Here is a 24662-nt window from a genome sequence, read left to right as displayed (position 1 = left end):
AACGATAACACAGTATTGGTCATCCCAAAGAGCATGGTGGAACAATTTATTTACGCTGTACATAACCATCCCACAAGTAGACATATGGGCCGAGATAAGACTTATGAAAAAGCCAAACTCAACGGGTGGTGGTGGAATATGAGAAATGTCATTTTCGAATATGTAAAAAACTGCCTTGATTGTAAAAGGTTCAAAAGCCCTACACACAAATACCAGAAGTTGACTAGCATCGAAGTCGGATATCCCTGTCATACCTGGGCTGCTGACATAGCCTTTTTACCTGTTTCAAATAGAGGAAATCGGTATTTATTAGTTTTCATGGATTATTTTACCAAGTGGGTAGTTACGGCCGCCTTACCATCTTTTGACACTGATGCTGTTGCCAACGTCATGATATATAGTATCATCTTCGTATTCGGTAGACCCACTCGATTTATTACTGATAATGGAAAAAAATTTATTGCTGAAGCCATGAAGGCTATCTGCCAACGATTGGGAATCGCCAAAATTGAAACAAGTGTGGAACACCCACAGTCAGACGGGTTGGTAGAACAAATGAATCGCACTGTAAAGTCAGCTCTATCAATTTACTGTGAACAAGATCCGACCACTTGGGATGACTACCTTCAATTCGTCACATTTGGAATAAATACAAGTAAACAAGCATCCACTGGATATTCCCCATATGAAGTCATGTTTGGTCGAAAGGCAATTTTACCATCGCTAGCTAATCTTCCAGATATTCAAGAATACTCCAATTATAACACCAAGTCTTGGATGGCCTATCTCAACCATTATATTCCAATTCTTACAACTAATGTTCAGGACAATATCAAGCAGAGCCAATTGAATCAACAAAAATACTACAAAAAAAACAGGAAGGAGAAAGAGACATTTTGTATCGGTGACAAGGTTTTGAAGATCAAACCCAAAGATAACTGGAAGTTCGGTGAACCTAAGTTTTCTGGTCCCTGGCTTATCAAGAAAGCAACTAGTAAAAACAATGATGCGTTTCTGTTGGAATTAATTGATAACTCAAAGGCCAAGCGATCTATTGTCAAGACAACTACATCAAACATAAAAGACATTTACAAAGTCTAATTTTCAAGAGAACAAGAACCCATACTATTATTTTATTATCTATATTTATTATTATCTTATAACTTATCCAAAATTTAGAATGTCCTTTATGGGGAGGACAGTGTAAGAGTTGTGTCACTCGAAACACCTATATTATATTATCCAACTACTATTAAATAAAACTCAGTTTATATCATATCTTTATCCGCTACCTCTTACATTAAAGTAACACAAGACGATCAATCAGAAAGAAACCACACAGGTAATAGTTACAATAACAAATTTTAAAGTAAGAAAAGGATAAGTTTATTAAAATATAAGAATTCAAAGTGTATTTATACTAAAAGATCTAATAAGATAATTGTGTTGAGATATGAGTGTTCTCTTGAGTAATTGTGATTATAACCGAAGCATTTTTAGAGACATTTCAATGTTGCCTGAGCTCGAGATAAGTTATTTCTTTCCAAATTAAGATATGTGCATAAAATAATAAAAATCCATATGTAAATTCCAATCTGAACTGACTTGATACTTGAAATGAACATATTTGAGAGAACTTGTAAAACCAACCAGAATGTCTGGACTTGGAAAACCATATTTGGAGAACAAGCTGTTTACATATCTTCTTGTTGAATAAAATACTTGATGATAAATAAAATAGTGTAAAACGATAATAAAATTGATACTGAAATGTGTGTACTGAAAATAAAATAAGGTGTTGGAAAAAGGTGTTGTAATCTTGTAATAAATTGAATAGTGATATAAAAAGGTGTATAAATGTTGCAAAGGTGTATTCTTTTTGATAAGTGAGAAACGATTATATGAGTGTGGTTGACGCGACTTGAAATTACGATAATAGAGGATTATTCTCGATAAGGAAAGAGCCAATCTTCATTTAGTTAAACAAACTTCTATATTTCCTTTTACAAACGTTCTAGAAGCTTTTAGCTGATCATTGACGTTTATAACCTCACAGCATGTGTCAGACCGTAGCCCGCGGGTATAGCTCAGGTTAAAGATTTTAATTTTATTATTTGCAACAATGTATGGGCGACTCTATAGAGCATAAATGCCACAAAGGATGAACTAAGTTAAATTTGAGGAGAAAATATAAAAAACCCAACAGAGAGCGTATGGGGGAAAAAAGGATTAGGAGTAAGAGAAGAGCTTGTAGACTAATGTATTTGTAAATGATCCTCTGGTTCGACTATCGGCTGTGAACTTTGATATGACTTACCACCGTAGCGACGCAGATGGAAGACAGATACAAATAGGTCATCTATGTAGGGAGCAGAGAAGGGGGAAGCCATGAATCACCAGGATCCGGATCAGGGGCGATATTAGCAAGAGGGTGTACAAGACAATCAATTGCATATAGTAATTGAAGTAAGTCAGACCAGTATGGTGGTGGACCTGAGGAAGCGGAAGTTGGAAGACTACTAATTGCAAAGTCTAGACGATGAATTGTAGGTGATGGAGATGGTGGTAGAGAGTCCCAAAGGGTTGACTCCAGAGCACGACAAGAGAGAAAGTGGTCACGAGTGATGTATTCACCAGAAAAGCAGGGGCATTGTTCACGCATGTTGGCAAATCGACCTAGACGCCAGCGTACTAGGCGACTTCTAGCCGTTTTGGACATTGGGAGATACAGTATAGGGTCAGGTTTAGAAGTACATGGACGACATGCTCGAAGTAGAACATGATGTCCAGAGGTAACAGCTTTAGCCATGAGAGTATCAAATTGGTCTTGCCAGAATTTTCTGAAGTGTGTATTCAGTAAAGCAGGAGTGGCGGGTAGTGGAGTTGGCAGAGATCTGTAGAGGGCATTCTTTTGGAGAAGAGAGATCAATCTGGGTGGTTTTTGTAGAGACTTCAGGAGAACAAGTAGACAGTCATCTGGTAGTGAATTAGCTCTCAACACATATCTAGTGACAAGCACGTTGTAGCGGTGTTTCATCGAGGGGAGGCAAGTAATATGTTTAGCGACATTGAACCAAGATCCACCAACGAACATTCGGACAAGCCGGTTTTGTGTATCGTCAATGGCTTTTAATTGTGTAGCTGTGAGGTGGGAGATGGCGAGACCATACTCTATTTTTGGACGAATAAAGCTGGTATATAGCCGGGAGCAGAGGAGGAGAGAGAAACCATTTTTGTGGACACCAACTGAAGTGAGGAGGGCCATGGTTTTGATTGCACTTGCTTTACGGAGGGACAAGATGCCAGGGCCATACAGACCATCCTTGTTGAAAGGTACGCCTAAGTATACAAACTCATCAACTGTAGGTATTGAGTTACCGTACAATGTCATTTGAGGGCCGGTTGTGGGGGCATTGAGAACAGCACATTTTGAGGGACTCCATCGGTAGCCAATCGAGTGGGAGTGTTCAGCGGATAGGTTGAGCATGCGTTGTACTTGAGCTGCAGATCCTAGGATAGCTACATCATCAGCGAACAAGAGGCAATTAATTGGAGTACGTTGAGTAGCACCAGGAGGGAGGACAGAAGTCGTACTTGGTGTAGCAACAGACCGAAGAACACCAGGCAGAGAGTTAATGTAGAGAGAGTAGAGCAAAGGTGACAGGACAGAACCTTGGAGTACACCAGTAGCAGGAGAGAAGGGAGTGGATACATGATTGGAAATTAAAACTGAGATGTGAACATCATCAAATAAATTTACCAATAGTGCAAGGATAGGCTTAGGTAGAGGAGAGTTGGCCAGGGAGTTCCAGATTACACGTCTATCGACGGTATCATAGGCGGCTTTAATATCAAGGAATGCTACCACTGGAAGACGATGATTTGTACGGAGGTAGTCACGTACGAGGTCATGTAAACAAAGGGCTTGATCAAGGGGGCTGCGTTGTGGGCGAAACCCACCTTGAGCAACATCCAGTGGAGGGCTAAGGAGAGAGAGAGAGGCAGAGAGAGTGAATTCAAACAGTTTTCGAATGACAGATGTCAATGAAATAGGTCTGTAGTTGGCTGGGTCAAATGGGTCACCTTTCTTGTGAATGGGAAATACATTAGCTATGCGCCATAGGCTAGGTGTATATGACCATTGGTAGCAGAGGGTGAACAGGACAGAGAGTACTTTAGTAATGTCTTTGCCAAGAGACTTAAGCATTTCAGCCTTGAGGTGGTCAGAGCCAGGAGCCTTGCGTGATGGTAATCGGTTGATGTGTTCTAAAACACGATCAACGTCAAATAGTCCGTCATCAGGAACAGGGAGAGGACTATTGTCAAGGAAACTGGGTGGTGGAGGAGGACGACTGGCAGGAGGAGGGAGGAGGTTACCAGCGTATACGCTAGACAAGTGATTCGCCATTGCATCAACTGAAGCTTGAGGACCATCAAGATGAGCGTAGGTAGAAGAGCACTGTCTGCGGCGTTTGATTCTTGCTAGGGTAGCAGTGGCTTTGGAGAAGTTAGTTTCAAGGGACTCACAAAAGTTTTTCCAGGAAAGACGTTTTGCTACAGATACCAGACGACGAAGAGATTTATGAGCTGTAAGATGTTGATTCCACCAGTAGGCTTTGTCAACACCACGAGAGTGACGCCACCTGCCAAAGCAACGATCACGTTCTCGAGCGGCTTCTTGCATTTCATTGGACCAGAATACTTTCCACTTCTTACCAGAGTTAGGTTTTTTAACACCAACAGAAGAGTCAAGAGCTTGATAGAGGCGATCATTAAGATTTTGGTTGAGGCCATCAATATCAGGGCAGACCAGGGGAGAATTATACACTAGATCAGTAAGAGAATCGACAAGAGGAGCAACAAGAGAAACAAACTTGGACTGAAATAGCGCTTTAGGACCATCTTCACCTAGTCGCGAGAGATTCCATAGGCGTCTTGGAGCTATGGTATCTCCACCCCCAGATCCATCACCCCCAGATCCATCACCCCCAGACCTATCACCCCCAGACCTATCACCCCCAGACCTACTACCCCCAGATCGTAAAGCAGAATCATATTCAAATGACAGAGTCATAAGTCTATGATCTGAACCGAGAGAAAGATTAGATTCAACCACCAGGGAAGGGTGCTTGAAATTCCAGTCGGGTATGTTGGTTAGAAACAGATCTTTGATGCTGCATTGTTCTGTATTTTGCCGGAATGTTGAGAACGTTGCTACACCATGAGACAGAGATGAGTTTAGAACCAGGAGATCTTGTTGTTCACACCAAGTAGTTAGATCAGCACCACGAGGCGTAGTAATAGAATCACCAGTGAAAGGACCAAGACGTGCATTAAAGTCACCACAGAGAATGGTGTCAGAGCCTAGGGGGATAGGCCTTAAAGCGGAAAGCACCAGCTCTCGAGAGAGGCTGGGTGGGAAGTATGAACAATGTACATTGACGCTACCAATTTTCATTGATAGGGTATATGCATTGGGAGAAGGAAGTTGAGTGACAGGAATAGGACATTGAGGCGAGACAAAGCATGACACACCACCGGATCCTCGACCATTACCATTAGAGACCAAAGTACCGTAGAGATGATATTGAGACCAATTGGCAGGCAAGTAACCAGCAGTGAGCCATGTTTCGGTGATGAAAAGGAGATCGGAATTAGTGACATGAGATAGTACATCTTGGATGGTTGTAGCCCGAAGACCATTAGCATTCCAGAGACTAAATGAGAAGGAGCGGAGGGAGGTGTTGTTGTTCAAATTGTAATGGACACTCATTAGAGTTCCATTTCAGATTCTGAGAGAGGTTCGACTTCATTGTTCTTGAAGTAGAATGCAGCCTTTCGAGGATCCACTTGGTCAAGTTTCTTACGAGCACCAGCAAGAGCATCTTTGGCATCTTCGTCATCGATCCAGCCAAATTCCACAAAGGAACGAGCAACAGGGCCAACAACAAGAGGACGCAAGAAGGTGAGAGTATCGATAGCACGACTATTGACAATGTCGTGCATCTTTTGACAACGTTCTTCGTATGTCAGGTCAGAGTATCTGGGATCCGCCAAATGTTTAGGATCAAGAGGATCAAAGTTTGGGAACAGAGTGGCGTCTACCTTAGTCATAGCATCTGTAAATGTTTTGACATATTGGACATGCATGAGTAATCCTAATACTTCAGAGGCAGGAAAGGTGACATCCAGGATACGACCAGTGTCAATGCCTGAACGTCGAAGGCGAGAACGGACTTCAGATCGAATGATCTTACGTGAGCGACCAATATAGACATACTGGAAGCCTTGAGGACCCTTATCTTCAGCACTTTGAAAGGGACGAGCAGCTGAGATACGCTTCTTTAACGAAGTGGCAGGGGAAGTACGTTTGGGCTTTTCAGGGCGTGTTTCAGCAGCCTTAGTTGCCCATGTAGAATCTTGGCTGGAGGAGCCGCGGTTACTATCCTCGGTGGATTGATTTGAAACCCGAGATGGAACGGTGGTTTTGGATGCACCGGGGTTGGTTGAAACAGAAACAAATTTTTCTTTTAAAATTTTATTTTCCGAGGCGAGAATCATATTTTCCTTTTCAAGAGTAGAGACTTTTTCTTTCAGAAGTGCCATTTCTTTCAAAATTGTAGAGTGTTCGTTAACTTGAGAAGCGAGATTGTAGACATATTCCAAGAGTTGTCCGTGATCGAGGTTGGGCTGTACAGAATCAATGGTGCAGTCCATTGCTTGATTTTCCATTTTTTAAGAAATTAACAATTTCGAATTTTCTAAAAACTGTAGATCTTGTCCAATGGGGTTGAAAACTTGTTTGAATGTACTTGAGGTAATAAGCTTTAATACTGTAAAACTTATTTTGGAAGTTGTTGCTAACGTTGTTGATATTTTATCGATTTTAAAGTACCGGCTAAAATGTTTAACCGTTCCAATTTAATAAAAAGTTTGAGAAAGCGAAATATCAGTCTTGTAATAGGTTATAGTGGGTTAAGATTCAACTCTCAGTGGTTAATCAGTTAATAAGTAGGTAAGTACTTAAATATATAAAATAGAAGATAATGTTTATTTGATACAAAGCTAGGAGCTATTTATACTAGTTTGGGGAATATATAGAATGTGATAATAATGTGATAATGTAATGCTGATATGTATGGTGATAATATAATAAAAGTATGGTGATAGATATAAAGATTGATTGTGATAAATATAAGTAATCAGGTTATTGAATGTAGAAGTAGTGTTGTGATATTTATAATAAAGTGGTGTTACTTCTTTGGCCGTTTTCTATTGGCATTGGTTATCTTGGGTACAAACTTCCTTTTTAGAAGTTTAGCTTTCTTTAACCGTAATTCGATCTCCAGAGGCATTTCAACATCCATGGTAGAGTCCGGGTCGGGTAGAAGAGTCCGGGTCGGAATGTGGCTTAGAGAAGCATCAGAACCATCGACAATTGTGGGCTTGACATTACCCCCTTTTAAACCTTGTGTTCGACTCTGAACACTGGCAGATGTAGACGAGACAGCATTAGAAACAATAGGCGAGGGAGGTAAACTAGGAACTTTTGGAACAACTGCAATAGCGAGTTTGGGAGATTCAGGCAACATGGGTGTGTCTTCATCAGCAATGTCGTTTGACAATGTCGGAATAACGGAATTGGAAACAAGAGGAACAGAAGTAGGAACAGGAGGAACAGAAGTAGGAACAGGAGGAACAGAAGTAGGAACAGAAGTAGGAACAGGAGGAACAGAATCAGAAACAGGAGGAACAGTGGAATCATAAGCAAAATTTTGACAAGGTCAGGTTGTAGAGGATCAATATGGTCACCTTTAAGAGGTTCAGTAGTGTTATCCAAGTCTTTCATGATAGTATTGTATTCACGACGAGCAGAAGTAGGATCATACCAAGGTTCTTCAGGACGATCACCGCGTGCGATACGTAACCTATCAACATGAACAAGTGACTTCAACGGTTCACCAGCAAGGGTTTGTAGTTTATACGTACCAAAATCTGGAAAAACTTCTACTACAATAAAAGGACCTTTAAATTTTGGCTCTAAACCATAACGACCTTCATGTGTGAGCATAACCATATCACCAGGTTCAAAAGTAATCTTCTTAATAGCAGCATCCCAACGGATCTTGTCTTTTTCAGCCATAGCCTTCAATCGAAATTCAGCAGCGGCACGATGTTGACCTAAATTAGCGAGTTCACGAGAGGTAATATCTGCAACAGTACGAGGATCGTCAAAAGTGGCATTATCAATATAGGGTTGTAACACATCACCAGGCAAACGAGGTTCACGACCATATGTCAAATAAAATGGGCTAAATCCAGTGGTAGTATGTAAACGAATACGACATGCCCAGAGAGCAGCATGTACAAAATCGTCCCAGCGATGAAGGGCACCATTTGTGTATTTACGCAACATTTGTTTGATTACGCCGTTAAATCTTTCAGCCTTGGCATTTGTACGTGGATGGTATGCGGAAGTTAACTTGAATTTGGAGCCAATTCGTTTGATGTATTCTTGGACAAGACCGCTCGTAAAATTAGCACCTCTATCTGTGCATATCTCAGACATGACACCAAAATTCATGACGATTTCCTCGTAAATAAAATCAGCAACGACCTCTTTGGAAGCAACAGGAACAGCACGAGCCACGCACCAATTAGTGGCATAATCTACACCAACCAAAAGCCAGCGATTTCCTTTCAATGTTGTGGGTAAATCCAAAAAATCCAAATGCCAACGGTCAAAAGCGGTAGGAACCTTGAGAGGATGCATTTCATCATGATGCGCAAGACCTTTTCGACTATTCACTTGACAAGAGGGGCAGACACTAATCCATTGTTGAATATCCAGACGCATAGATGGCCACCAAAACCGGGGAATCAATATTTTTAACAAACTCTTGTAACCAGCATGACCGAAAGAATCATGGTATCGAGAAACAGTATCAGCACGTTGAGCAAAAGGTAAAAAAGGAACAAGTTTTAGACCAGTCTGTGCATCTACAGCAATCTTACGATATACTTGATTAGCAGTAACATGAAAATATTTTTCTTCTTTATCAAGTATGGCTTTGACTTCAGCAGATTTTACCTTTTTCCGCGTTTCTGGGAGGAGTAACATGGGCCAGTCACTTCGAAGTTTGGCAGGTAATTGTGTCCAAGTAACATACAAATAATCGGGTTCCATTGGTTTAACAGCATCGGTAGATTCGAAATTCATGCGGGACAAAATATCAGGAACGGTATTTTCTTTACCGGGTTTATACAAAATTACAGGTGAGTACAATTCCAATTCATTGATCCATCTTACTAATCGATTCGGTGGATTTTCTTTAGATCGAAAATACTGTAAGGGCAAATGATCAGAGTAAACAGTGTAACCTTTGGGACAGCCTTCGACATAACAACGCCAGGTACGTAACGCATGTAAGATGCCTAATAATTCTTTTTCTTGAGCAGGAAGCTTAGATTCAGAGTCAGCAAATTTCTTGGATTCAAAACAAAGTGGATGCCAGGGCAAGTTGGGATCATCATCAGGTTGAAGTAAAGTAGCGCCACAACCACGATCGGAAGCATCGACTTCAATACGGAAAGGTTTATCCATGCGTACAACTTGTAATACAGGACTGGAGGATAATAATTGCTTTAACCTATCAAAACTGATTTGACAATCGTTATTCCAAACTATCGGTCGTGTTTTATACCTGTACCTCGGGTGAGGTCTGTTAAAGGAGCAGCAATAGATGCAAAGTTCTTGATAAATCTTTTGTAGAATTGAGCAAAACCAATAAACTGACGTACTTCTTGCACATTTTTCATTCTTGGCCATTGTTGTACCACCTGTACTTTTTCGGGACTGGGAGAGATGCCAGTCTCTGTAATTCTAAAACCGACAAAATTTAATTCCTTTTTACAAAACTCACATTTTTTCAAGTTGGCTATGAGTTTTTCTTTTCTTAACACCTCCAGAATCTGACGAACATGAATCTTGTGTTCTTCTAATGTCTTGCTATAAATCAGAATGTCATCGAGATAAACAATCGTAGTCTTGTCAATGTATTCACCAAGAATTCTATTCATCAACGTCTGGAAAACCGGGGGAGCATTACACAAACCAAAAGGTAAGACGAGCCATGAGAATTGTCCATAACGAGTATTAAAAGCAGTTTTTGGAACATCTTCAGGAGCAATACGAATTTGATGGTAACCACTACGTAAATCTAAACTGGTAAAATAACGCGCGCCACTCAACTTGTCTAAGCATTCGTCAATACGTGGTAAGCTTGAACTGTTACGAACGGTGTATTTGTTTACTGATCTATAATCGACGCACATGCGAAGTGAACCAGGCTTATTGGATCCAGGTTCAGGCTTCTTTCTAACAAACAATACACCAGCACCCCAAGGAGAAGAGCTAGGCTTGATTAATCCTAATTTCAGAAGTTCGGTTAATTGTTTTTGTAATTCTTCAAGTTCGAGTGGACTCATTTTGTAAGGAGGACGAGAGACAGGTCGAGCATCACCAGTATCAATCAAATGATGAATACCACGATCAGGTGGAAGGCCAGGTAGAGTGTCTTTGAAAACATCGGTAAATTCTTTGACTAAATCATTCCAATAGGTTGTTTTATCGAGTGAATATGCAGTATCTGGATGAACGGGCTTGATAACAAAAAGGAAGCTTTCACCTCCTTTTTTAATAATACGGTCTGCTTGCTTGTAGGTGATGAGATAATTTAAATTAGGAAGAGAGGTAGGTGAGTAACGTTTTATGTTTGTACATGGTGTTAATTTGACACGTCCATTATTTAAATACCAGGTATCTGTGTTCCAGTCAGGCAAAGGTCTAGTCTGTTTCAACCAAGAACGACCAAGGATCAAATCAAATTTAGTAGGGAATACAAAGGCCGTGATCTTGTCGTGAACACCATTTAAATTGATAATCATTTCCACCTTGTGCTTGATCTGGGATACCATACCACCAGCAGTTTCAACATGACGATCTTCAACAGAGATAAGATTACGACTATCGAGGGATCTAATTACATGAGGGGAGACATAGTTTTCACTTGCGCCGGAATCAATTAGAACTTGTATAACTTCGCCATTGTATTGGACAGGATATAGTGGTAGAGTAGTAGCCATAGCATTTAAATCCGATATATGTTGTAAATCATCAATAAAGGATTTGGGATATATAATAGGTAGCGTTTCAATCACCACGTGTGGAGGAGTATTGGTAGGGTCGACATTAGTTGTATTATTGTTGTATTTAGTTGGATTTAATGTGGGGTAGGGTGTAGAGTCAGTGGAATAAAGGTCAAAATCAATCAAGTTTTTATTTTCAGGAAAATTGTTATTGTTATCTATGTCAAGTAGGTGAACTTCCTGTTCTTCAACTACATTGACTGAAAATCCCGCTTGGAATGTTGATCATCCAACTTCTTGATATCAGATAAACGAGTACGACAATTTCTCTTGATATGACCAGACTTGTGACAATAATAACATGAGGTGTTATTATTAGAGTTGTTGTTACCATTGCGAGCATAGTAGTTGCCATTGTTTCGACCATAATTGTTGTTATCGTTGTTACGCGAATAATTATTACCATTGTTACGAGAGAAGTGGTTGTTGTTGTTGCGAGAGTAACCATTGTTGTTTCGGTTGTTGTTATTTCTGACATAATTAATTTCTTCTGCCACATCCAAATCCATGGGATCATCAATACGAGCTTTAACATGTGATGACCTAACCACATACGGGTAAATGTCTTCTTGTTGAGCACTGTCAAAAGCAAGTGCAGCTTGAATTGCTTGTTTCAACGTATCCGCATCATACTGGCGAATATGCGATCTCATTTGCTTGCTTGTCAGACCACGAACAAACTTGTCACATCCTTCTTCATCAGTCATACCAGGGATAGCTAATTTAATGTCCATAAATTCATTGATGTAAGCAACCAAATCACCTGTTTGTTTCAATGAAGCGAGTCGATCACGAGCGATTCTCGTCGAGTTGTCAGGTCTAAAAAATTCGATGATTAGTCTTTTCAGTTCGAGCCAAGTAGTAGGAGCGTCGTCTGTTAATTCGATAGTTCTAAACCAGGCATCAGCACGATCGCGTAGAAGTGTGGTAGCGTATAAGCAGCTACGTTCGGGAGTCCAGGAGTTGAAAGTAGTAAATCTTTCAATAGATCTGATCCAGCCATCAATCAGAAGGGCATCACGGGTACCATCATACACTTCAGGTTCTTTAATTCTTGTTTGTTTGCTTTCAGTCATAGCAGTAGTAAACTTTTTGATCAGTTCAGCCATATCAGCATTGTAGTTATTCTTGTCAGTATTGTCAGTCATTTTTCTTGGATTCTGGTGCTACCAAATATCAGTCTTGTAATAGGTTATAGTGGGTTAAGATTCAACTCTCAGTGGTTAATCAGTTAATAAGTAGGTAAGTACTTAAATATATAAAATAGAAGATAATGTTTATTTGATACAAAGCTAGGAGCTATTTATACTAGTTTGGGGAATATATAGAATGTGATAATAATGTGATAATGTAATGCTGATATGTATGGTGATAATATAATAAAAGTATGGTGATAGATATAAAGATTGATTGTGATAAATATAAGTAATCAGGTTATTGAATGTAGAAGTAGTGTTGTGATATTTATAATAAAGTGGTGTTACTTCTTTGGCCGTTTTCTATTGGCATTGGTTATCTTGGGTACAAACTTCCTTTTTAGAAGTTTAGCTTTCTTTAACCGTAATTCGATCTCCAGAGGCATTTCAACATCCATGGTAGAGTCCGGGTCGGGTAGAAGAGTCCGGGTCGGAATGTGGCTTAGAGAAGCATCAGAACCATCGACAATTGTGGGCTTGACAGAAAGAGAGTGCGGGTATAGCTCAGCTGGGAGAGCGTCAGACTGAAGATCTGAAGGTCAGGTGTTCGATCCACTTTAGCCGCAATTTTTTTTGGCACTACGTTTGTAGTGTCGAGGAACTATTGTTATTTTTTTCTTTTTTTGTAAATTAAAGTTTTTATTGAACTTAATAGTGATACAATCTGGATAGTGATTGTGATGTTTTATTGGCAGAGGTTATGAGTTAGATAGAGCAAGAATATAAATATTGATTTATATTTCTGTTCTTAAGTGAGCACCACGTTATTTTATATAAATACTTGAAAGATATATATGGTAACGAACCAGTAAAGATAAATAGAATAAAAAGATTTGAAATAAAGATACAGAGAAAAGAGACTAGGCTTCGATTTTCTAGGGAGACAGACAGATAATAAGCCATGTCAGGCCGTAATTTAGGATAGGAGTGTTAAAGCTCAGGTCACATGATTATAGTTTATGCTACTTAAAGTAGTCAAAAATATATTTTAATAAAAACAACTTTCTTTCGATCAGAAGTTACTTGAGGCTCACATTGAGACCGACAGCCAAATTATATGTTAGATATAAGTATTGACAGTGTTACACGGCACTTTTTGTCGTTCTGACCTAAATTTTTTTAATTTTTTTGACTGCTTTTTGGTCCTTTTCTTATAAAAGGACCATAAAATTATTTAATAAAATCATTAGTTTGTTCTTTACCTTAATCTGAATAAGTCTTAATACTTTAAGTCTTTGTGATTTTGTATTTATTATAATTGCTTGTAATTTCCTTCTGTAAAATCAGCATTGTAGCTATTCCATTACGTATTTAACTATACTCCTTCGAATACCACTTTTATCTGATTTCGTCGTATAAATTACCCTATTATATAAATATATTTTATCTTTTGCAGTTGACAACTATATAGTCTGGTGCTCACTTTTAAGAACTTTTATCTTAAACCTCTATTTTTATTTTCTTCTATTACTTTTACTGAAACTTGCCAGTAACATTTTGGTGCTCACTAACAGGGTTACATCTTTTTAAACTACTCTATATTACATTACATAATCTTAAATTATGTCTGGTGTAAACGAAAATACTGTGTTGGCTACTTATCAACACCTCTCTCAAGACTCTCCCTCTGGTGGACAGCGTAACCGATTAATTGAATTTCACGGTGATGAAGGCGAAGACTTTAGACACTTCAAGAAGAAACTTGAATCCTTCTTTGCCCTTTCTGATATTACCAAAGAACACCGAAAAATTCTCATTTTACAAACTCAACTTCAACACGGCGCTCGGTATTTTCTTTGATTCTTTATATGAAGATAAGCCCGATCCTACCCAATGTACCTATACGGAATTTGCTGATGCCTTGTATGACGAATACATTACCCCCCCAATTGATCCGTCGTTATCAATTAGCCTTTAACAGCATGAGTCAAGGTTCTGAAGAACATCCGCGTGTATACTTAGCTCGATTGAAAGAAGCTGCGATTCTCGCTGAGATTTTGGAACCAATTCAAGTAGAAATTCGTTTTCAAACTGGATTGTTGCCAAACATTCATCATTCAATGTAAACTTATGGGTGCTAGCACTTTTCATGAATACTTAAAATGCTCTGATGGTTACTGGGATGCCTTTCATCAAAAGTCTATTACTATTGTTGACAGTCCTTTTAACGTACGGCCTACAATCAGCCCTTCGATTTCAATCCCTAACGTCAATCGTACGGGACCAAATTCTTCCAACATTGTTCATGCTCCTGTTAATTTTTCCCCCATTAATCCTAATTCACTTAATGTTGAATCTCCTACTATTACTAAGATAACTAATAGTATGAATGCTTTACAATTGAATCACATGGAAAGTAATGATGTAAACGATCCCTCTGTGCCCAATATCTCTAAGATTGATGACGTGAAGTTTGAAGAAAAACTTCGTCTCATGGTCGATGAAAGCATAAAGCATCATTTTTCCAAGTCTTATAATAATAATAATGGTGAACGACGTGGTAATACTCGCAACAATTATCGCAGCAATTACAATGACAATTACCGCAATCATGATAATTATCGTAATAATGATCAATATCGCAATAATGATGGATATCGCAATCAAGAGAATTATCACAACAATTATGGAAATAACTATCAACGTAATCACAATGATCATCACTCACGCAATCAGAATGAACAACCTCATCGTCCTGATAACTATCGTAATAACCATCAAGATAACGCTAGATCTGATAGGCCGAGCTCTAACAATTATCGCAATGGTCAACCTTCAAAAAACTAATTGGGTCGATTGCTGATACTAATGGTCAATCGAAACACCCTCCCAACAACAAATCCATTAATAACCAAGCCCTACATGCTATGGTTGAAGATCAAGAAAATTACTACGAAAATTCCAAAAACAATAACAACCACAATGATTACACTCCATTCATTCCTAAAGAAAATTATGACACTCAAGATGATCTCTATGCAGCTATTAAACGAAAAGATGCTCCCCCAACTGTTCTTCCAGCTACCAAGAAAGGAAAATCAGTACATAAAAAGGGACCTATCATCCGAAATAACTCTGAGTTGAGAGCTAATACAATCAAAACATTCACGCCCATGGACGACATGCAATCTTATCATCCTCCTACAACTATGGAAACTGAACATTTGAAACATCGTGTTACCTTCGAAGATAATGATCACATGGAATCTATTGCTACCTTCAAGGCCCCTACTTTGACAAGTGCTTACGTTCCTCAAGTTCCAGGTGCTCCGCTCTTGAAGAAGAAGAGAAGGCCTACTATTAAACCTTAAATCACGTATGATATAAGTCAAGATGTTTTGAACCAAACTGCGAACATCAAGGTCAAGGAACTTATTGCCATCAATCCAAAATTAAAAAGACAATTAATTTCGGCATGCAAGAATTCCGCTATATCATTAGACACTAACATGCAACAAGAACCCTTAAATTTCATTGAAAATCTTGGAGATGAAATGGACTCTACCGCTGTTTACTCTCGTTTTGCTATCGATAAGTTAGAAATCAAGACTCTCATTGATTGTGGTGCATCCAAAACTTGTGCGACTAAAGAATTAATGGATTCTCTCGGATATCAAATTGACGCTGCCTCCTCTAGTGTATTTACCTTGGGAAATGGCATTAAGCAAGCCTCTTTAGGTATCATTTATGATGTACCGATCAATGCTGGTGGAAAGTTAATCATCCCTTGTACTGTGGAAGTCTTACCAACCTCCCCGATTCCTTTAATCATTGGCACGAACTGGTTATCAAGATTGAATGCAGTTATTAGTTTTCCCAAGAAATTAATGAAGATTCAGTATAAGCAAAAGAGTGCTGATATTCCTATCCATTTTATTAAGAAAAAGGACTCGCAATCTCCATTACCCTTAACTTCGGCTGGTGTCTCCAATCCCTCAACTACAACTACAGCGGATATTGATAGTACCGATGAAAGCTCCGACAGTGAAGACTACTCCACTGACAACTCTAGTGATGAAGATGAGATCATGTATCGTGAAGTCCATGATGAAGATCCCCCTGTGGAGCATAATGACCTTTTTATGCTGGAAGATGATGACATTGAGAGCCCGTTAAGATTGACCGTTGATGAAGATGAATTCATACTGTCTAATTCAAAAGATCCTTGTAAAATTTTGGCTAAATCACAACGAACCTTTTGTATTGATAAGCCTATTGAAACAAGTTCTGAATGTATTTATGACTTTGAACTAATTCACCCCAACCTCGTACAATCCACGCTGCAATATAATGATCATCAGTTCCATTTCCAGGATCTCCCAAATCATTTCCAAATTAGTCTAATCAATCATACCGAAGACCCTATCACCATTGAACCTCAAGCTACCATAGGTAAAATACTACGTTAAACTTCGGAAAGTAATGACATTGTGGCGTATGAATTAAACACCATAAGTCACAACAATCACTCTAAGTCTCAAGACCTCAAAACCACTCTGAATGAAGGAGACGAAGCCAAACTTGAAGAAATTAAAACAAAGATTGATGTCGGCAATCTCCCTGACGACTTGAAACAATCATTTTATGCTTTAATCCTTAAGTATCATGAAATTTTTGACTGGAACAAAAATACAATTGGCCGCACCAGACTACTCGAACATCGAATAATTACAGAAGATGTTCCTCCAATTCGACATCGTCCTTATCGTCTTAGTCCTATCGAAAGCGAATATTTAGAAAAAGAATTGAATAAATTCTGTAAGCTAGGTATTATACGCCCATCTTTTAGCCCTTGGTCTGCGCCTGTGATGCTTATCAAGAAAGCGAAGAAAGCCAATTCAACAATGGATGAATTTCGTTTGGTTATTGACTATCGCAAATTGAACAGTATTACCAAGTTAGACTCTTACAGCCTACCAAGAATTGACGATCTCTTGGACACTCTAGAAAAAGCAACTATTTTCTCGGCACTAGATATGACATCTGGCTTTCACCAAATTCCAATGGAGAAAGAAAGTATCGAGAAAACAGCCTTCACTACTAAATTTGGAAATGACGAATATGTAACCTTACCAATGGGTTTATGTAATAGTCCTAGTACCTTCCAACGATTAGTAGACATTGCCTTTCGCCCTCTTATCAACAAATTCTTAGTTTGCTACGTGGATGATCTTAATGTTTATTCACACAACAATGAAGAACACCTACAGCATCTAGAACAAGTATTTAATTGTTGTCGTATTGCCGGTCTGACATTCAATCCATCGAAATGCGACTTTTTCAAGAGCTCCCTCAAATTTCTCGGGTACATTGTAACAGCTGAAGGGTTACAAACGGATCCCATGAAGATTGAGAAAATCAAGAACTATCCCATCCCAAAATCAATCACCGATATCCGAAGTTTCATTGGTATTGCCTCTTACTATCGTCGTTTTTTCAAGAATTTTGCTGCTATTGTACGACCTTTACATGAGCAAACCAAGAAAGACAATAAGATCCCTTGGAATGATGAAACAACTAAAGCATTCGAAACACTGAAAGAAGCCTTGATCTCAGCTCCCATCTTAACGCGTCCTGATTTTGAAAAACCTTTCCTGCTCATCACTGGTGCTTCCAAGCAAGGTCTCGGCTGTGTCCTAACTCAATTAGATGAAGAGGGTCGAGAACACCCGGTATCGTATCTGAGTAGAGGTGTCAAAAATGCTGAAGCTAATTATGGAATTTCCAAATTGGAATGTCTTGCCTGTATCTGGGGAATAAAAATGTGTCACCCGTACCTATTAGGCCGCCATTTTACTATAATCACGGACCACAGTGCTATCAAAGGATTGCTTAATACGAAGAACCCCACTGGAATTCTAGCTCGCTGGATTAATTTTCTTGGAGAATACCAGTTCACCGTCAAGTATCGTCCCGGTCGTATTAACCAAAGTGCTGACTTCCTTTCAAGATTGGGTTACTAAAAATAACTCATGAAATTGCCAACCAGTCGTAGGAAGTTGTAAAAAGCTGTATTGAAGCACATTTTAAAGTCCACTCAAAATTTTACGCAATGTGCCAAAAATGTCAAAAAACCCTCAAAAACATTCAGATAAATTATAACCCAAAAACAATAAAACCAACACCCATTTTACTATCACAACATCAATTACAAACTAGAAGCTATACAAGAATATTTAACTACCCTGGAGTACCCGAAGGATATCTCTAAGGACTTAATCAATTTTATCCGTACACAAAGCAAACACTATCTAATTCGCGAAAATCTCTTATATCGCCAAGGTTCTCCTATCAACAATAATCAACCCCGATTGGTACTTCTCAAAGAAGAACAACAACATGCTGCTATGTGGGCTAATCATTCTCATCCCCTGGGAGGTCATTTCGCTTTTAACACCACCTTACAAAAGATAGCCTCACGTTATTATTGGCCCGCCATGGCTCTGCAAATTAAAGATTTTGTGTCACGATGTGATCGCTGTCAAAGAATTGGAAAGCCTGAACTCCGAGAACAGTTGAACCCGATACCTGTGGGATCCGAACCATTTCAACGTATGGGAATAGATGTGAAGCATGTCAAAACCTCTTGAGGAGGTCACCGATACATTATAGCCGCCATTTGTTACTTAACTAAGTGGGTCGAAGCCAAGCCCCTTAGAGTTCAAAATGCTAGCGAGGTAGCTTTGTTCATTTACAACAATATTATTGTCACCCATGGTACTCCTCAATATCTAATCTCAGATAATGGATCCCCGTTTGTCAGTGGCCTTGTCGAAACCGTATGCAAAACGTTTGGTATCATTCACAAAACTACTAGTCCGTACCACCCTGAAGGAAATGGTCTCATCGAAAGATTAAATCGAACATTGGGTCAAGTACTACGCCGCCGTCCTGATGTTGAGAAGCTCGATTGGCATATTTACCTACCTGCAGCTCTATACGCTTATCGAACAATGCGCCATCACACCACGAAACGTACTCCATTCTCATTAACGTATGGACGTGAAGCCTTTTCACCTTTTGATCGAACCATGATACAAGAAATGAATAATCTCACTATCACTGAAGTCTCAAACGGCGAACTCAACCCCCCCTCTCAACAAGATATTGAAGATAAACAATTATTACAATCTATTGATTGGCAAATTTCCAAGTTACAAGAAATCCGCGTAGAAGCTGCTGCTATTATCTTTGAAAGTCAGAAATCTCAACAAAAGGCTATTGATCAAAAAATTCTAAAGACTGGAAAACTCTTGAAACCGGCATTTCAATTAGGTGATTATGTTGAGCTATACCGATCGTACTTGGAAACTTCGTGGTCGGGTAAACTGGAAGATCAATGGGAAGGCCCTTTTGTAGTATCTCAAGCCGCCATCAAGGGTACTTATAAAATTAAAAACCAATCTACGGGTATTGAAAGACTGGCCCACGGAAATAAATTACGTATATATAAGGTGCCAAATGTTGAAGTAAATAAATTCTCTAATCTTTCTACTATCAATGACACGAGTATCCAAGAAGACCTCTCCCCCCAACGCTCCAGTCCCAGGACTCATGTCGAGGAAAACCAAGGAAGAACTAGCCAAGTCTATCCTAATCACTCGGAACCGCGAGAATATATACCAAGAAATCACCGGCGAGGAAGACCAAGACCACCCGGATCTGATTCAACTGAATCCCACTACCAAGAAACCTCTACCCAATTCCACCCTGGACGAACTACTAAATTTCGACTTCCTAACCGAAAACTTCGATCTGCCAGACGTGCCCATCCTAGACCCTTGTACTATCTTGATCAAAAAGGAATACGAAGAAAGCAAGAACCACTTGTTCTTCGAGATCACCAACAAGTATAATATCCTGGACCAAATCGAACGCTCTCTAACAAATGATTTCAAGAAATTAATCTCCTCCTTGCTTCCCATAATTCATACACAATTCAAAAACTACCGCCAATCTGCTCGGGCCTATGTTAACAAACGAAATGCATATCTGAAGTCTGAATTAGGCGCCAAACTCTATAAAAACCGTCAATTTCACAATCTTCTTAATGTAATGGATGATTGGCCAGAATGTTAAAAAAAAAAAAAAAATTTAGACTTTTATTCTTTTCCTTTTCCTTTTTCCTTTTCCCCTTTTTTTTTCTTTTCCTTTTTCTTTTCCCCTCTTCTTACTTTGCCTGTCTTCCTTTGAAAAACGGTAAGGATTACCTTATTCCTTCCCGGAGGATATGTTACACGGCACTTTTTGTCGTTCTGACCTAAGTTTTTTTAATTTTTTTGACTGCTTTTTGGTCCTTTTCTTATAAAAGGACCATAAAATTATTTAATAAAATCATTAGTTTGTTCTTTACCTTAATCTGAATAAGTCTTAATACTTTAAGTCTTTGTGATTTTGTATTTATTATAATTGCTTGTAATTTCCTTCTGTAAAATCAGCATTGTAGCTATTCCATTACGTATTTAACTATACCCCTTCGAATACCACTTTTATCTGATTTCGTCGTATAAATTACCCTATTATATAAATATATTTTATCTTTTTCAGTTGACAACTATATAGTCTGGTGCTCACTTTTTAAGAACTTTTATCTTAAACCTCTATTTTTATTTTCGTGTATTACTTTTACTGAAACTTGCCAGTAACAACAGGCAAGATCTGGTAAGAGTTTATAAGATAAATATAGATAAAAAGCTGAATAGTTTATTTAAGTATAATGTTTTTATGGGTTTATATAGTTGTATGTTGTCGCAAGGATCGGTATCGATACCCTTGAACAAACGGATAATAGATGACTAAGGATATAATCACTAATGAATTTAAAATAGAAAAGGAAAAGGTTATAAGCTGTTGCAACACAATGCTAAAAGTTAGCTTCATAGAAAATAAATTTGGTTGAGTATAAATTTTAGGTTTGAAGTCAAAAAAATAGCTGTTGGAAATCCGCATTGTAACAATAGTCACACATACACGTAGAGGTGGGACTTGATGAGCTTGGGGGGATAAGAAATTTGGGGACGTGGATTAATTTAGCTTGCGTTAAGATTAATATTTTATCTTATTCGTTGATCTAATTTCAATTCAGTATGATGGATATTTGTCTGTTGCTTCTGTTGATGATAGCTTCAGCTACAAATGGTATGTTATGGATGATGAATTGCCAGTAAAAGTACCATATATAATAATTTGTTGTGGAAATAATCACCAGGAAAGGGATGTTTCGACTAGATTGTGTACCGAATGGAGTTTCCATATTATATAGTGCTTTCAATATATTACTGTTGGTTACATTGTATGTAGGATAGTGACTGGTAAGTACTCTGTTCCATACTGTTGATTTGATTGTACATTGAACTATGAAGTGTTCTAGATTGTCGACATAGTTGTGACATAGGTGACATCTTGGACTGTCAATTGTTCCAATCTGATTTAGGTATTTTGATGTTGGTGATTTCCTTGATAGTATTCTATACCACAAATTTCTAGCCGGTGGTGGTATTGGTAAGCTCCAGAATCTTTTAAATCCTTTTTGATACAGGTACCGCTTATTATTGGTGTCAGTGTTTCTTGAATAGATCTGTATGTTACTGGTAAAAATGTCTTCCATAATGCTGTTTCCGTTAATGCCTTATTGAGACATGTACTATTTTGCTGATTTGTATCTATTGTCGTGTCCCTTACTATATATTGGTAAATAAATTGTTGTAGTTTTACGGTTCGAAAGTCTAATATATCTTTCTTCAGTTTGCGACATAACTTTGGTTTCACTGGATATTCTCCGTCCACCCGTATTTGCAATCTCTTCATGTATTGGTCATATATAAAAAAGGTTCCCGCTGGTCGATTCTTGTATCGTTGTAGCCAGTGTTCCCTGGGATATGATGGCAAAAGGTATTGTATAGGTAGCTGTGGCAGTAAATCAAGTGAGCATTCTGAGAAGTTTAGCTTTATATTGAATTGATCAAATGCCTTGTAGCATGCATTCACTATTGAGGTGGGGTGATTTATTGCATGATTTCGCCACTCCGGTACATAAAAGGTTATTTCCGGCGATGCTATCGTTGGTCTTATCTAATTTAAGTGATATCGGAAGAAATGTTCCACTATTCTTTGTGTGTTGTTTAATTGAAAGATATATCGAGGGTGTCGAATTTGGAGTACCATATGTTGCTTGACCGGAGAAATTAGTCCTAAGCCACCTTGCGTTATTGGTAGGCTAAGTTGATTGAAGGATACCAGAGGCCTTTTCTTTTCCCATACGAAGTTATATATGATACTTTGCATTTGGCGTAGAAAGGCTATAGTTGGTTGCATTAATCGTAGACAGTGCCATATCTTTGTCATTATCAATGTGTTTGCTATAGTTGCTCGCCCTCTCAATGATAATTGTCTTGGAGAGTATATGTTGATCTGTTTCTTAACTATCGCAGTTAGTCGTTCCTCCAAAGCTGCTCTTTGAGTTGTCGTGTACACTATAGGTGCTCTCAAGATCGGAAACCGAAAATAAATTGCCCAGTTTTTCTACAAAAATAGTAAAAGAAGTGCTTGAAAAAGCGATCTAAAAATGGGCAAAATAACACACATACATATATGGGTGGAAATAAAAATCTGATCAAAGTCAAGGTACATTCAAAATTATTCGCTTGAAAAGGAAATGATAAAATAACAAAAGTTTTTAAATCAACATTTTTTTTATTTTTATTTTTTTCCTCCCTTTTACTTTATTACTACTTTTTATCACTTACCTTACTATGAACAACACTGAAGCAAATAACAACACACCCAACAACGTACGTGGTCGCGGACGTGGTCGTGGAAATGGACGTGGAGGTAGACGCGGACGTGGCAGACACGCTGGCACCTTTGTGTTTGTTGAACCTACTGTTCAGCACAACACCACTCCTGTCAACAACAGCAATGCCCAAGCTGAGAACAACAACGCTAATGTCGAAGATGACAATGGGCCTTCACGTCCATACAACGTATGGCCTGAGGTTGCAATTTGTATCCTTCTTGAGATCATGGCAGGCACCTACAATTACTTGTTGAGAAGAGGAGATACTGCCTTGAAACAGTTTATCTGGGTTCATTCGGCAGCTCTCTTGAAAGAAAAGATGGCTGAATATGCAAACACCGATGCAGTCAGGGCTTTTATAGCAAATGTCACGCATCTCAGTATGCAACGCAAGTGGAAAGACATGAAAGCCAGATTCACCAGAGCCAGAAATGCAGCAAGAGAAACAGGAGTTGGTGGAACTGTCCCAGACATACCATACTATGAAGAAATTGCCAAGATCACTCAGGATAATCCTAGCATCCAACCTGAGGTAATTTACGAAAGCGTCAACATGGAGGAGAATGGCATTCGATCATATAGAAGATCAAACGACGTTGATTTAATGGATGCCATTGGATCCGATGGTCCCGAAACTACGTACTTGACACCTACGGAAGTCGATCAACTTGTGATCCAAAAAGCTTTGGCCGATCGATACCCCACTGAAGGATCTTCAGTACCATCATCATCAACAGCACCTGCACCTGCACCACCATCAACACCCTCATCCGCACCACCACCAACCTCAACACCAGCAACCAAACTACCAACACCAACACCAACATCAGCACCCGCAGTACCACCAGCATCGACAGGCGCAACACCCCCACCTCGATATACATCCGCACCACCTCCACCTCCATATTCATCCGCATCACCTCCACCTCATCAAACATCCGCACCTCCACCTCAACAAACATCCGCACCACCTCCACCTCAACAAACATCCGCACCACCTCCACCTCCACCTACATCCGCACCACTTTCACCTCCACCTACATCCGCACCACCTCCACCTCCACCTACATCTGCACCACCTCCACCAAGATCAACCCGCACTTCGAGAAATAATCGAACTTCTGGTGAGCAGTCTCCGTCAACTTTTGATCCCATCGAGGCTGGTCGTCAGTTGTCAGAGGAGCATATGGCACATGCCCGCCAACTCGGTGTAGAGATGATGTATCGAATGGCAGCGGTACAACGGGAAGAAAGGGAGCAAAGAATTCGTGACCTTGACAGTATGTTGCAAAGGGTCAGTCGTAATCGACAGACTGTATTGGAAGATGTGCAAACAAGAAGACGACAAGAGTCCAGAGAGAGATATCGACTGCTAGAAGAATCAAGAAGTAGACGAGAGGCCGATTTGGAAGAGGATAGACGTAAACGTATCTCTGATATGGAGACTATTATGAATAGATTTG

At 39.1% G+C, this 24662-nt stretch overlaps 2 protein-coding genes and 1 non-coding gene across 3 annotated transcripts; 2 read left to right on the top strand and 1 right to left on the bottom strand.

Moving 5' to 3' along the window:
- Window positions 1-12897: 12897 nt before the first annotated feature.
- On the top strand, window positions 12898-12970 carry EV154DRAFT_t64. The gene has a single exon. It is a non-coding gene; the product is annotated as a tRNA-Phe (tRNA).
- Window positions 12971-21480: 8510 nt separating this feature from the next.
- Window positions 21481-22011, bottom strand: EV154DRAFT_420991 (uncharacterized protein; the record flags this gene model as incomplete). Its single annotated transcript, XM_051595986.1, has 1 exon — window positions 21481-22011. One exon carries the CDS (start codon window positions 22009-22011, stop codon window positions 21481-21483), a length of 531 nt encoding a protein of 176 aa, XP_051457512.1.
- A 1102-nt stretch (window positions 22012-23113) lies between these two features.
- Window positions 23114-24037, top strand: EV154DRAFT_509576 (uncharacterized protein; the record flags this gene model as incomplete). Its single annotated transcript, XM_051601617.1, has 1 exon — window positions 23114-24037. A coding segment is annotated over exon 1 (882 nt), but the record flags the coding sequence as incomplete, so codon positions are not given.
- Between the last annotated feature and the right edge of the window lie 625 nt (window positions 24038-24662).

Source organism: Mucor mucedo (assembly GCF_025094135.1).
Source record: "Mucor mucedo strain NRRL 3635 chromosome Unknown EV154scaffold_47, whole genome shotgun sequence".
NCBI lineage: Eukaryota > Fungi > Mucoromycota > Mucoromycetes > Mucorales > Mucoraceae > Mucor > Mucor mucedo.
Note: the sequence above shows the minus strand (reverse complement) of the source record. Positions and strands in the feature narration are given on the sequence as shown.